The following is a 14,604-nucleotide window of genomic DNA, read 5'->3' on the forward strand; positions in this document are numbered from 1 at the left end:
GACTGGACTGGAGCACAATAACTACTTTATAATAACTTGTTTATAATGTAGGCTATGACTTTTACATACATAATGTATTTATTGCTTTTCCATAATGTGACATGAACACACTTTAGGATGGAAGAGGATTATAATTTCAGCATAAAGGAAAAGGCAATGAAGGAAAAAGATGACTGAAATGTTTTGTTTAATCAATTGTTCTTCTGTTTACAAACTCTACATTCAGTCATATGATTGAGCTATTGTATATACACTAATGCTGGGTAATTGCATTACATCCTAACTGAACTTCCTTTTGAGATAAATTGTCAATCAAAGATCATGATTGTATACTGTAATTGTATGAACGCATATATGGATGTATATTTGTAAGTATATCAATGCTAATGATGCACCCAAACAATTTCTGATCTCAGATTTCTAAATACTCCGGGTTATATGGAAACTGGATTGTGTACAGCAATTTTTGCATACTCAAAGCACTGTTAAAAAAACATTTTTTTTTTTTTATTATTATTATGAATGTACAGAATGGAATTACTTATTTAGCATAAGACCTCTATTATTGTATAGCTATGATAAAGGCCTGGTACTCTTGGGCTTCTGCATTGTTTTTGTTAATTCTAGCAACTTCTAACACATGCACAAATGTGCAAAAAATTCAAGTATCATTTAAGCCAGTGTCCCTTTTCAGTTCCCAAAGACCAGAACAGACTCAACACAAACATCATCATAAGCTCTGACCAATCATGAGCTCTCACCTCTGCCTTCAGCCAGTCAGAACATTCCTAAGTACAGAGCGCATTTAAACTGTAAAAACGGCAAGAAACACACAAAATCAAAATGATGTAAAAACAACAAAAGTTAATGCAAATGGTCAGGGGTATATCATGAGGCCCACAATATGAAATCCAGACCTACTGATGAAAACATGTGCACAAGAAAACACTTTTACTCTTTCTCCCTGCTTTCTCTTACAAACACACACAAAATGTAATAATAATAAATAACATAACATGTCTATGATTATCCAAATTACAGTAAATACACCATGAATGCACAAATCCATTGTAAGAACTCTAATCGGAAAGCTGAGAGCAGCACTTTTGCCATCACACCAACAATGACCCAATCCCGTGAGGACTCCTCATTGGCCTGCTAACTCTAACTGGGTCAAAAAGCAGAAATGATTAACAAAATGCTCCAACAGTGCATTACAATAACAAAAAGTGAGTAAACAGGCTCACATTGCCCTATTACTGTGACAGCAATAACCACGTCTCATTCAAGACAAACTCTTTCCATCCTAATTAAAGTCAATGTTATTTTTTCCATACAGTGTCTTGCACAAACACAAAAATATGGATCACAGGAACGGTTTAAATATTTACACTTACTGTCTGACACTTAAATAAACATAATTAGCAATTTAAATTTATATGTAGACACTTCCTTTCCACAAACACTAAACTTTCTTTTGATGAGAACAAACGGAGATGCATGAAGAATGCAAAAATAACTGCACGCTGTAACATGATTTGGCAGTATATACCCATAAACCCTAAAACATAAGCCGTTTTCACCAATAACACACATTCCATCTATCCATCTTTAAGTAACTTTTTTTTTTTTTACCAATAGCACATACTCTACCCATTTATGATGGTCTTTAAAATCACCCACTATTTGAGGAGTATTATAAAAATGTTAGGAATCAAATACACTTGTATTCTACTCACTAACATTATTGATGTTCCTCATTATCACACAAACAAGCTTTGGTCATGGTTTCTCAGAGCTCAGTACACGTGACTGGTGTGACCCCATGAATCAAGAGAGCTGGGCCCAGGTCTCGCGTCAACGCATCCAGCTGCATCAGGTACTGCTGTGACAGCTCAGAACTGGAGGGCGGGTGGGGCAAGTACAGGAAGCGCACCGCTGCAGTAGAGCTGTGTTCCCTCAGCAGGGCATTCACGGCACACAGGAAGTCTTCAGACACAGAGTTTTGCCTTCTAAACATGCGTGCCACGTTATCCCACGCCACAATCTTAATAGAGGCACGAATCCTCAGCTTGCCCAGCAGCTCTCTAAATTGCTCTTCTTTAGCCAGCCAGCCCTGGTCTCCAGATTCAGACTCCACACAGACGAATATACGTAACCTTGCACGGCGCCACCTGCTGGCCATGTTTAACACGCATGCCATCTGAAGCAGGAAAAGACTGCACACGTCTGCGTAACTGGCACTGCCTGGCGACAGTAGGTTTGTCGGCCACACGTCAATGGTGTCCACGCTGTCATTTCCCCTTGTGTATTTTACACCTTTACTCTCAGGTGGTAGCTGGAAAAAGTACCGGGCTAAACAAACATTCTTGCCCATTTTTATGGCATCAAGGATGATGCTCACATACTCCTCAGGCTGCAACGTGCGAGGGCTCTCGGCATGGCGCACCAGTGGAAAATGAGCCTGTAAGGATGGGAGGTCAACCCCAAAATTATCCCCCTCGCCCCTATCGCCCTCGCAAAAGACAGGGTCCTGCAGAAAGTAGTCCTCTGGGTAGCAGTTGTCATAGAAGCCCAAGACCAGGGTATTAGGCTTCATACCTCCTGGAAAAGAAGAGAAAAAGAGATGGTCTGAAAAAGAAATACAAAGAAGTATTGATACATTTCATAATTTGATTCTGATTTTAAGCTTTCGATTTGATTCCCATTTCGATTTCCAGTCCAAATAATTTCAGTTTATTTTAGATATAATGGTCATTTTGACTATATATGTGACCCTGGACCACAAAAAGTCGCATGGGTATATTTGGGCATAAATGAGTACACCCCCTTTGAAAAGTAACATTTTAAACAATATCTCAATTTCCAAAATGTTGACAAGACTAAGTTTAATATAACATCTGTTTAACTTATAACATGAAAGTAAGGTTAATAATACAACTTAGGTTACACATTTTTCAGTTTTACTCAAATTAGGGTGATGCAAAAATGAGTACACCCCACTGAAAGTCTCTGGAGCAAAGCTAAATTTTAGACTACAAATGTCTAATTTAACAAGAATTCAACCACAGGTGAGTCAAAATCCATTATTCGTTACACAGGTGTCCAGCAGACAGCTGACTATAAAAGGGTGTTAAAACCCCTTCCCATTTCATGCTGTCAGCAATGGCACCACATGGAAGAGAAATGTCACAAGACCTGAGAAAGAAAATAATTTCTTTACACCAGAAAGGTGAAGGCTACAAGAAGATCAGCAAAGCTTTACTTATCAGTCAGAATACGGTAGCAAAAGTGGTACAAAAATTTAAAAAAGATGGAACTGCAACCATCTCACAGAGACGTCCAGGTCGTCCACGGAAGTTAACACCTCGACAGGAGCGTCTTCTGTTGAGAAGGGTTGAAGAAAATAGGCATGCAGTTCACTGCAGTAATCTAAAGAAGTAGAAAGCCAAACTGGGGTGACTATTTCCCATGACACAATACGGCGTACACTGCAGAGGAATGGCATGCATGGGTGCTGTCCACGAAAGAAGCCTCTCCTAAAGCCCAGGCACAAAAAAGCCGCCTAGAGTTTGCCAGGGCCCATGCTGACAAAGATGAAGACTACTGGGACTCTATACTCTGGAGTGATGAGACCAAGATAAATGTTTTTGGAACTGATGGCTTCAAAACTGTATGGCGTCGCAAAGGTGAGGAATACAAAGAAAAATGCATGGTGCCTACAGTGAAACATGGTGGTGGCAGTGTCCTTATGTGGGGCTGCATGAGTGCTGCTGGTGTCGGGGAGCTGCATTTCATTGATGGCATCATGAATTCACAGATGTACTGCTCTATACTGAAAGAGAAGATGCTACCATCACTCCGTGCCCTTGGGCGTCGTGCACTTTTCCAACATGACAATGATCCTAAACACACATCTAAGGCCACTGTTGGATTGAAAGTGATTCAGTGGCTCCTGATCTGAACCCAATCGAACACCTATGGGGAATTCTGAAGAGACAAGTTGAGCATCACTCTCCAACCAGCATCCAGTCTATAAAAGAGGTCATTCTTGAAGAATGGAAAAAGATAGATGTTGCAAAATGTCGCCAACGTGTTCATTCCATGCCTAGAAGACTTGGTGCTGTCATTAAAAATGATGGAGGCCATACAAAGTACTAGATGTAGTAGTTTTTGTTGTGGGGTGTACTGATTTTTGCATCACCCTAATTTGTGTAAAACTGAAAAATGTGTAATCTAAGTTATATTATTAACCTTACTTTCATGTTATAAGTTAAACAGATGTTATATTAAACTTAGTCTTGTCAACATTTTGGAAATTGTTTTTGTGTTCATTAAGATATTGTTTAAAATGTTACTTTTCAACGCTGAGCACTGTATATCAAAAATTTATATTTGTGAGTGGATATGCGTTGCTAAGGACTTCATTTGGACATGTTTAAAGGCGATTTTCTCAATATTTTGATTTTTTTTTTTTTTTTGCACCCTCAGATTCCAGATTTTCAAGTAGATGTATCTCGGCCAAATATTGTCCTATCATAGCAAACCATACATCAGATATATAAATCTCAATTTCAAAAAATTGAAAAATTGATTGGTTTTGTGGTCCAGGGTCACATATTGTTACAAAAAGAAATTATCTGTGTGCTAATGTTGTAAGTTATACAGAGCAGAGTTTCAGACTCATTTAAACTGTTCACTAAAAGAACTTGCAGAGTTTTTGTACTTTATCTGATAAATATATGAAATTTATCAGAAAATCTGTGAATGCCGAACCCCAAAAGTCTGAATAAGACAAACTGTGATTATTTACAGCCATCTCAAGATTATCATCAGCTAAACTGAAGGAAGCGCTTTCTTTGAATACCTTTAAAGTTACAAACTGCTCTAAAGGAAACATGTTTTTTTTTTTCTGATTTGAGTACTTTTATGATATTTTTATGCAGTCTATATGTTTTACTTTGTGAAATAATTGTTTTTTTATGTGAAACTATTTGTGCTGCCATCTTGTCTAGGACTCTCTGTCTAGGATTTCACTGGCTAGGTACTTGTACTTTGTACAATAAAAATGAAGATGAATCTAATCTAATAGATGCTTTCTGGCTCCATGTCAAAAAGATAACCTGATCAGGAAATGTCTTACCCAGTCCAGTGATGCGGAGCAGATGTTGAGTGCCCTGCCTGACAGAGGGAGAAAGAGTCAGATCCACAAAGGCCTTTACACCCAGCTTATCCACCAGACTCAACCAGAAATTATACTGCGGCTGCACCGGGTCTGCTGGCAACACATCTGTGAGAGATAGTTCAGAGAGATTAAGTTTGGTCATTTGCTCCTTTACACTCTAACGACCAATGTGCAACAACATGATAAAGTAAAACGAGTTTATGGGAATAAGACTGTTTAGTATATTAAACGGCTAGTTCAGCCAAAAATGAGAATTCTGTCATCAGGTTTAAAGATATTTTGAGATATGCGAATGCGAACCAAAATGGTTTGGTTATTGACATTCTTCAAAATATCTTCTTCTATGTTCCACAAAAGTAAGAAGTCATTCAGGTTTAGAACGACATGAAGGTGAGTAAATCAAGTCATTTATGGGGGTGGATGAGCCTGAGTTACCAGACAAACTGATTCATCTGAACAGATTACAATGGAATGAATGTAAACAATTACATTAGCTGCAAAAATGTAACCGAAACAAATCAACATCAGGTATTTTGGCGCATTTGACTTCCCTGAAAAGTGTAAAAACCCTGTGACTCTGGTGTTGTCAAAATATGGCTGTTTGTTTGAGCATCCAGACCAGCCCCACACAGCATCAACAATGAACCCTTTTACATGAACTTAGAAAATCAGGTAAAGATGACCGTTGCTTTATCTTTAAGATTAAGAGGAAGCAGTTAAAATGTCTGGATTTCAGCCGGAGATCACAAAGTGGTAACTAGCAAGGGTAGAAGCCTTTGATCTATGGGTCTTGTGGAACTTTCTCTCATACAATTGCCGCCTGAACCTAATACCCCTTTTGTCCTACCCAGATCTCCGATCTGCACATGTCCAAGGACAAAAAGCCCTCCTTTCTTCAGCTGGTTGACAAAGCAGATGAGCTGACAGGAGGAGCGTGGGTTTGCCACCATCAGTAAGACCTGCGGCCGCCAGAATTTCACGTGATCCTTACGGGAGTCTAACATCAGAAGGTACTTCCTCACCTGAAAGAACACAGAAAGACTGTCTCATGGATTTGAGGTTCATTGCATTCACATGTGTTTTGTGTGTGTGTGCGCAGGTGCAGTACCTGATGGAAGATGAGCGCTTGGCTGATGTAGCCCCAGCTGCTGGTGGGAGAACGGTAGTGCAGGATCAGCAGGAGGAGCAGCAGCAGTACGATACTGGCCGAGGAATACACTGGGTTTATCACGAACATCATTACCACACAGCTGACAATACCCAACAAACATGTGTGCCAAGAGAATAACTGAAATGTTGGCCTGGAAAGAAAGAGGGGAGGGGGGGAGAGAGAGTAAAATATAGAGATAAATACTTACACTACCGTTAAAAAGTTTGGGGTCATTACGATTTTAAGTAATTAATTTTATTTAGCAAGGATGTATTATATCAATCAAAAGTGACAGTAAAGGTTTCTATTTCATGCTGTCCTTGTAAACTTTACACACAATATTACTGTATTTTTTTTATCAAATAAACACAACCTTGGTCAGCAAAAGAGGCTTCAATAAAAAACATATTACCGACCCCTAACTCTTGAAAGGTGATGTACATTTACAAACTAAAGAATGAACAGAACATGTCCTTTGAGAGATTATCAAAAGCAAACTGAAATTCCACCTCAGAGTAAAAAGGTAAATAAAAAGGTTATTATTAAATAAAAGTTTAAAATGAGTGGTTCTTACATTGTGAGGTCAAGGTCAAAAGTCATGAAGTCAAAAAAGTTCCAAATGCAAGACATTGTCACATTACAACATATAAAGTCACATTGTGAGATTTACAGTTACAATTACCTTATAAAAAGCACACACACACACACACACACACACACACACAGACACACACAGACACACACGGTGCAGTACCTGAAGTTTGGAGCAGAGGCCCATTCCAGAGCCAGACAGGCCAAATCCACTGCAGCATACGCCAACAGGTAAAACACTGTCACGATACCAGCAATCACATTCAGCTGTCCTGCAAACAGCGTACACTACAACACACACACACACACACACACACACACACACAAATCTTAAAAGACAGACATATTCTTTATATCATTTGTCACAGAAATAGCCTCCAAAGACATATGCACAGAGCTTCTTGTACCTGCACCAGTCCCCAGGTGTAGAGCACAGACACCCACGGGTTCCCAGAGCTGGAGGTGACTGCAGCCGGAGCCAGAGGCAGACCTGAAACCAGATCACAGCACAGATCAACAAACCCGACACACTCCAACAGAGCAGTACCATCATCTCACTTCAGGATACTATTACACCATCATAACATAACAGTCTCGTCAGTATGATTTTCTGTATCCAGGGAATTATACTGCTAGGACATCATTTTATATATTTACACTACCATTTAAAAGTTTGGAGTCATTTTATTTTGTAAAAAAAAAAAAAAAAAACTTTTATTCAGCAAAGACGCATTGAATTGATAAAAAAGTGAGAATAAATACTTTTACACTGTTACAAAAATTTCTATTATGAATAAACGCTGTTCTTTTGAACTTTCTATTCATTAAAGAATCCTGAAAAAATGTACATGATTTCCACAAAAATATTAAGCGGCACAACTATTTTCAACATTTATTATAATGAGAAATGTTTCTTGAGCAGCAAATCCGCATATAAAATGATTTCTAAAGGATCATGTGACACTGAAGACTGAAGTAATGGCTGCTGAAAATTAAGCTTTGCCGTCATAATTACATATTAAAATATATTAAATAAAAAGTTATTTTTAAATTTAATACATTTAACAATATTTTACTAATTAATAATTAATTAATACAATTTTACTACATTTTACTGTATTTTTGATCAAATAAGTGCAAAAACATTAAAAAAAAACAACAACAACAACAACAAAAAAAAATGAACTGACCCCAAACTTTTAAACGGTAGTGTATAATCATAATCAAACAGTGCTTTAGTAAAGTGTCTTGGAAAAAGTGTGTGATATTGAATTATACAAGAATTTAAAACGGGTTTTATGAGCCATGATAAATGAGTCACACTAAAACAAACATTCTTATTCTTTTATGCAAACAATCCAAAAATAGTGAACTGATGTTTTCTATTTGTACATGCAATATATTTTTGGATAAATGTGTACTGGTGTTTTGAAGAGGCTTGAATTCTGGATATCTTACATATCTGCTGTTTTACTCTTGTTTATTACATAAATTGAAATTTTTCAAGATGCTTTACATAACATTTGCACAATGTTTAATTCTGTAACCACGATCATACAGTGTGACACAAATCATTTTCTGTGATTCCTGTGAATGATTTTTTAAGTATGTTTTGAGAGGAATAAATATGAAATTTTGATTGTTTAGTTTTGATTATGTCAATTCAGTAGAAAATGATTGAAGGAAATGAATATGTGTTATGATTCTTTTAGTTAAAATGTCCTTTTTTACCTCCTTGCACAGAACAAATGACATCTCACACCATAAACAGCCTAGAAAATGTGACAAAAATGAAGCAAAACGGAAAAATATTGACTAATCATTTTTCTTAGGAACCTTGAATACCGTTTTCCAAGTATTGCTCACTAATGTTTTCCCATAACACTTCTTGTGGATATGTCAACAACCATAACACATATCACCATCTCAGTATCAGTTTCCAGTCTGAAATGTGTCCAAACCCTCAAATGCACACTAACCAAAAAGCTGGTCCAGAGCAAGAGCGTGGAGGATTCGAGAAGCTCCTATCATGGAGCACATAGCAGCCGAGAGAGACGCGCAGTACACCCCAATCGTCACAAATGGAGGCCACACGTTCACACGTTGGAACACTGCATAATCATTGATTAACAACAACCTGAGAGAGATAGAGACAGGAGGAATAAATGAGAGATGAATGAAAGGGAAAACAAAGCATTGTGTAAATGCATATGGTTTTCATGTTTTTCCACGTGGCTTGAGTGTCGTTAACGGCACCTGTCACAGGTAGAGCTCAGGAGCAGGAAGAGAAGCAAGTAGACAGTGAATGTGTATGACACCGCTATGATGGTCCCTTTAGGTATTGCTTCACTGGGGTTCTTCAGCTCACCTGAGGAAGTGAGGCAAATCAAATTACATGTTTATGACACTCAACTACTATAAGAGTTATGTTATCAGTATTGTAAAAGGCAACACAATTCCATCAGCAACCAAAAAGTGAATACATGAACGGTGTATGTAGGCGTCTCTGGTTTTGTACCCGACATGTTCGCTCCTGCCATGATGCCTGTGCAGCTAGTGAACATCACAGCAAATACAGTGGCGAAAGACATCATTGTGTTGGTACTGTAGTCCAGAGAGTAGCGTGCTACAGGAGGAGACATTTGGACAAAATTCATGCCAGTGCAGTAATTACATAAATTAACGGAAAGAGCTTTATGTGTGCTCCCTGATGAATGACTGCAATACAGAAGCTGAATATTTCACTATCCAATATACCTTTTTCCCACTAAATGTTTCATCGAACAGACAACACTCCATAATTGTGATCAGTCTCATTTGCCATTGAAGTATTTTGAAATGAAACTGCTAAAGAGCCTCAATTGTCATCATCACAACCATCAGCATCATTACTGTATTGATGATCATCTCACTCACGTCCAAGGTTGTTCTTTAATGTGGTGCCGTTAAAGCCTGTGTAGCTGGGGTTGACGGTGACGCTGTGGTTGTTGCCGTATGTGTGTGTGATGTTGAAGCGCTGTGGACTGACTATAAGGGGGCTGATGATGATGGAGATCAGTGACACCGTCACCACCAGCAGAATGATAAAAGAGGCTTTGGCGTAGATATGAGCACCGACCAGACACACCACCAGACATAGCAACAGCACTATAGAGGAGTACAACACGGTGTACCAGTAACCCTGCGGCAACACACGCAGCCCTTGTGACACATTAGAGCCTGGAGAGAGAAGAAAAGAGAAGCTTTGCTGTAAAAAGACAGGTGGCTTCGGTATTACTAATATAATTTGCTTCAAAGACTGTTCAGTACAGTGTGCTTCAAGGCAGCTCTCACCTGGATCCCTCCCGAAGACGTCCAGTATGGCCTCCACCAGGCCGAGTACATACACGCCACATGCACATACCTTTGCCAAGTAAAACATAAGGCCGATGCTGCCTCCAAACTCTGGTCCCAGAGAACGACTGATCATGACTAAAACTAAAGAGTTAAAGGTCAACAACAACAATATGCAAACACTCATGAACAACAGTTGAGTCTGCAGGCGAATTCCAATCGGAAGAGATCATCCCTATGCCTTACTCACTGGGGACTTTGGAGCAAGGAGGGCACTTGTTTGTCAAAATGTAGCCAATTTTGGCAAAGGGAGCAATGAAAGACAACGTAATTTCCTCATTACACTTATCTTAACCTAATTCTAACCTTAACCCTAAAAACAGGGTTTAGGTTAGTCATTTAGTTGGGGCTAGGGATTACATTATATCAATGAATGTCATACAGACTTCTTATGAAATGCATGATGAAAATGTGTGTAATATATCACAAACAAAACAACTTGATTCTGTTTTACATTATCTTGAACTCTCCTGCCATCTAACTTAAAAATGAATCGACCCTGTGTCACGTGACAATAAAGCCTCTACAAATGGTGTTCCTTTACCTAGAGTGCAACAGTCATGTTATGGAAGTAAAATCTCCATTCATTTTCTCCATAAGGAAATTGATTTTGAACAATAACTTATACACCTTTAAAGACAGACCTACTGTGAGCTACAAGGCTGCTATTTTCTTCTGCTAAAGCCGCCAGCCTGCATTATTTCAGCTTATTTTTTAAATAATCAGTTTTAACCGTGGAAATCCTAGAGAAAAACATTACCCATGATGCTGTACAAAAAGTTACATCAATCAGAGATTCAAAAAAAGAATGACATGCTCCAAAGTAGCTTTTTAGCTCCGCCCACTCCCATGAAGCACTGCGAATGACATAATCGACTCAATCTCCCTATGCTCTCAGCGCCGAATGTCGCCGCCGGTGTGCGTACACTCATAGAAAACAATGCGTTCGAATTTTAAAGACGTGTCGCGGCGCTGAGCTTCGCGTCCGGTGTGCGAGCCCCTTGAGTATTTTTATGTGAACTTATGTTAATTTTTTTTGCTTCAAATCAAAGTTTGTAGTGTTGTGATTCACCTCGTAGCTGATTGGCTTGGTTCAGGGCTTATAACTTTTTAAAGGTGTGGTAAGTAGATTTTGAAAAACGCTGTTGGACATTGTTGATATTTGAAATCAACCCAAACAAACCCACCCCTCTCTTCATTGCTCCGCCTGCAAAACTCACACTCCAATCCCAACCACCCTGCTCCAAGTCAGTCTCGAACCCCGGCCTGGTTGCTGCTGGCATGCGAGGCGAGTGCACTAACAATGATGCTAAACACCGCATTCTCTAGCAGTCGTCCGTGTGCAGTAATTTAACTGCAAAACTCTCACTGTTACACACGCAATGCGAGTGGATGTCTGTTTATCACAGCTGAAGTGCAACAAAATGCTTCACGAAAAATAAAGCAATAAATCGATGATGAACGAATGACAAGGAAGCACAAAGAATGAACGTACAGTACACAAGAATAAATACAAAGTGTTCATTGTTAGTCGCCAACAGCACAGCAGCTCCAAACAATCAAAACCCAGTGTTACTTACATGAGAAGGAATCAAAGCAGCCTACTACAGGCTATTTTCAAGCCTTCCCACTTAGCTCTCTCCAGCGCTGGAAAGCTTTTCTAATATAAACGCAGTCCTAAAGCGCTTGCCCAGTCATAAACCTTCATTCCAGTGATAATTCTTTTGAGCTGTTTTGTATTGTGTCCCATTTCTCGTTCTCTAAATTTTTTTTATTATTATTTTCAAATCTCTCTCTTGCTCGTTCTCTCTCCTCGACCGTCATACGCCCCCTAACGCTGATTGGTTAGACATTTGTTGTTGGTGTCGGCCGGACTAAGTTCCAAACAGTGTTTTTGAAATTCTAATGAGTCCACCTTTAACAAAGAAAAAAAAAAATCCCTATGGGAAAAATGAATTAAAAAAATACTTCCGGAACCAGCGCCACTGAAAAAGGGGGCGGGCACTGTTGCACTCTATTGCCCTTCAAGGAGCAAAAACAGCGTTTAGAATTCAACCTGCAACTAGCAATCTAGGGATTGGTAGAGGGATTGGTTAAGGATACAGTAGGCCCCGCCCCCTTCCACAGCACCATTAGTTGAAATAGCACATATAGACAGGATTGTCAATGAAATGATGAAGTAGGCCACGAACAGCATGAGGAGACCATGGAGAAGACCGGCATGACCCACAACAAAGCCTGAAACATAACACTTATCAGAATTATTCATGCACAAAAACACACCTAGAGCCACACAGAGGGGGGTTATAATGTGATACATCACCATATCGAAAATGCTTTATGAAATCTCCTGCCATGCTCTTTTGTCTTTTCCAATGTCTCACTCACCTGTGCGAAGAAAGAGCACAATACTGAACATGGAGAGGATGGTGGGCACCATGACACCAAAGAAGGTGTTGAGTTTGCGGGGGTTTGATTTGGGGGATCCCTCTTCTGTCACTGCCGATCCACGACTGGAATCTTCAGCATCTCCTATCATGCTGTACACCCCGTGAACAAGAAGAGGTGAGTGCTCGTTTGCCATGGTCTGAAAAACAGGAACCTGCAGAAGAAACCGTTTCCTGTTCAGTAAAAACAAAAAATGACAAGTAGATTTTTTTTTAAACTTGTCAGCTATTGACTGTTTTTATTATTATTGAAATATGCATAATGTAAACTACTGTTCAAAAGTTTGAGCTCTGTAAGTGTGAGTGCTGCACCTTTGTTCAGCTCATATAAAGTTTGGGTTCAGTAAGATTTTTTTGAAAAAAAAAAAAAAATTGATTCCAAATAAATGCTGTTCTTTTGAACTTTCTATTCATCAAAGAATCCTGAAAAAAATCATGTTTCCACAAAAATATTACACTGTTTTCAACATTTTTAAATTAGAAATGTTTCTTGGGCACTAAATCAACATATTAGAATGATTTTTGAAAAATCATGTGACACTGAAGACTGGAGTAATGGCTGCTGAAAAAATCATACCATCGCAGGAACAAACTACATTTTAAATTATATTCAAATAGAAAACAGTTATTTTAAATTGTAATAATATTTCACAGTATTACTGATTTTACTGCATTTTGCCTTGGTGAGCATAAGAGACTTCTTCCAAAAATAATAAAACAATCTCAATCACCCTTTTGAATGGGTGTGTTTATTTCTGTTGCTGTAATCTACTAATTATTATTTAAAAATTGGGTCAAAAAGCAGAAATAAAATAATAATAATAATAAAAAAGCAGTCGGATAAGGATTTGTTATATTAGAGTTTACTTTCAAATCTAGCTGATGAATTATTTAGCATAACTCATTAAATGCCTTCACCATAGAAATGTCAGTGGCTTAGTATTTTGTTAATTTCTATGGCTTTTTCAGGCCTGTAAATTGCCCGACATTTCCATGACAGTGGGAACCCTGAGACTACAAGACAATGAATGTCTCATTAAACCTCTTGTTTCAGCGTTTTTACAACAAATTTGCATCGTTCTAGTAGCGGAAGTACATGACAATGTAAACAATCCGAAATATGCGGTTGAAAATGTTCTATAAAGGCAAAGAGAATAATCTGACCATAAAAGAGCCCGCTGCCATATATCAACAACATCCAAGTAGTTTGAATAAACTAGCAAACATTCATTCCAGAAAAGGCATCTGACATTTCTAGACGACAGTGAGACCTCCATCTCTTTAAGCAGTCACAAATACGTGGGCGTGTAAGGTTATCGTGACAAATATAACGGTAAAGTACAGTAGGGAGGTGGAGAAACAAACACAACCTACCTGTCCTTTAGAAAACAACAGCAGCGATGCAGATCTAAAAGCGGTATGTGACTTCCGCTTTTAGGAAGAAACTGCACAAAACCACAAGGAAACCAAACTACTCGTTTTGAAAATGTGGATGCAGGATGTCCTGAATTCGGTATGTTTCATCAGAGCATCATGTCGAGTTGGTTCCGTTTCTTAAAAGAATCGCAGGTAGAAAGTTTTCGCCTGCAGCCTCAGATCTCGTGATCAAACCCCCGGGACATGACGGATGGTGTGACCTCTGTGCACCTGACGATGAACAACAGACAGCAAGACCTAAAATGTAAACATAAATCTATTATATAACGGTCCGTTGAGAGGTGATAAACGAAACATGTACTCTCATACTTTAGTATGGCGGGACTGTGCCGCCTGCCTCTTTATTTGTAAAAAGAAAAAAAAAAGAAAAAAAGTCACGGGACAGAGGAAATGCCCATGTG

At 38.7% G+C, this 14,604-nt stretch overlaps 1 protein-coding gene across 2 annotated transcripts; it reads right to left on the bottom strand.

Moving 5' to 3' along the window:
* Positions 1 to 480: 480 nt before the first annotated feature.
* On the bottom strand, positions 481 to 14,566 carry slc12a9 (solute carrier family 12 member 9). Of its 2 annotated transcripts, none has more exons than XM_051893171.1 (14): positions 14,141 to 14,566; positions 12,708 to 12,921; positions 12,423 to 12,557; positions 10,260 to 10,397; positions 9,843 to 10,145; positions 9,445 to 9,552; positions 9,183 to 9,294; positions 8,906 to 9,063; positions 7,334 to 7,416; positions 7,090 to 7,214; positions 6,294 to 6,486; positions 6,033 to 6,207; positions 5,144 to 5,290; positions 481 to 2,604 (listed from the first exon to the last, which is right to left on the bottom strand). In XM_051893171.1, exons 2-14 carry the CDS (start codon positions 12,901 to 12,903, stop codon positions 1,793 to 1,795), a joined length of 2,685 nt encoding a protein of 894 aa, XP_051749131.1. In that variant the 5' UTR covers positions 12,904 to 12,921; positions 14,141 to 14,566; the 3' UTR covers positions 481 to 1,792. The 2 variants fall into 2 exon arrangements, with proteins under 2 accessions (XP_051749131.1, XP_051749130.1); XM_051893170.1 differs by having other exon boundaries at positions 12,708 to 12,940.
* Between the last annotated feature and the right edge of the window lie 38 nt (positions 14,567 to 14,604).

Source organism: Ctenopharyngodon idella, chromosome 5 (genome assembly GCF_019924925.1).
Source record: "Ctenopharyngodon idella isolate HZGC_01 chromosome 5, HZGC01, whole genome shotgun sequence".
Classification (NCBI taxonomy): domain Eukaryota; kingdom Metazoa; phylum Chordata; class Actinopteri; order Cypriniformes; family Xenocyprididae; genus Ctenopharyngodon; species Ctenopharyngodon idella.

Bases quoted from the DNA above. Each gene is read 5' to 3' on its own strand.
- slc12a9 (XM_051893171.1), bottom strand. From the start codon at position 12,903: ATGGCAAACGAGCACTCACCTCTTCTTGTTCACGGGGTGTACAGCATG. The intron at 9,295-9,444 runs GTACAAAACCAG...TCACTTCCTCAG, and splicing joins GGCAGGAGCGAACATGTCGG to GTGAGCTGAAGAACCCCAGT. The intron at 5,291-6,032 runs GTAGGACAAAAG...TATCTCTCACAG, and splicing joins TGTGCAGATCGGAGATCTGG to ATGTGTTGCCAGCAGACCCG.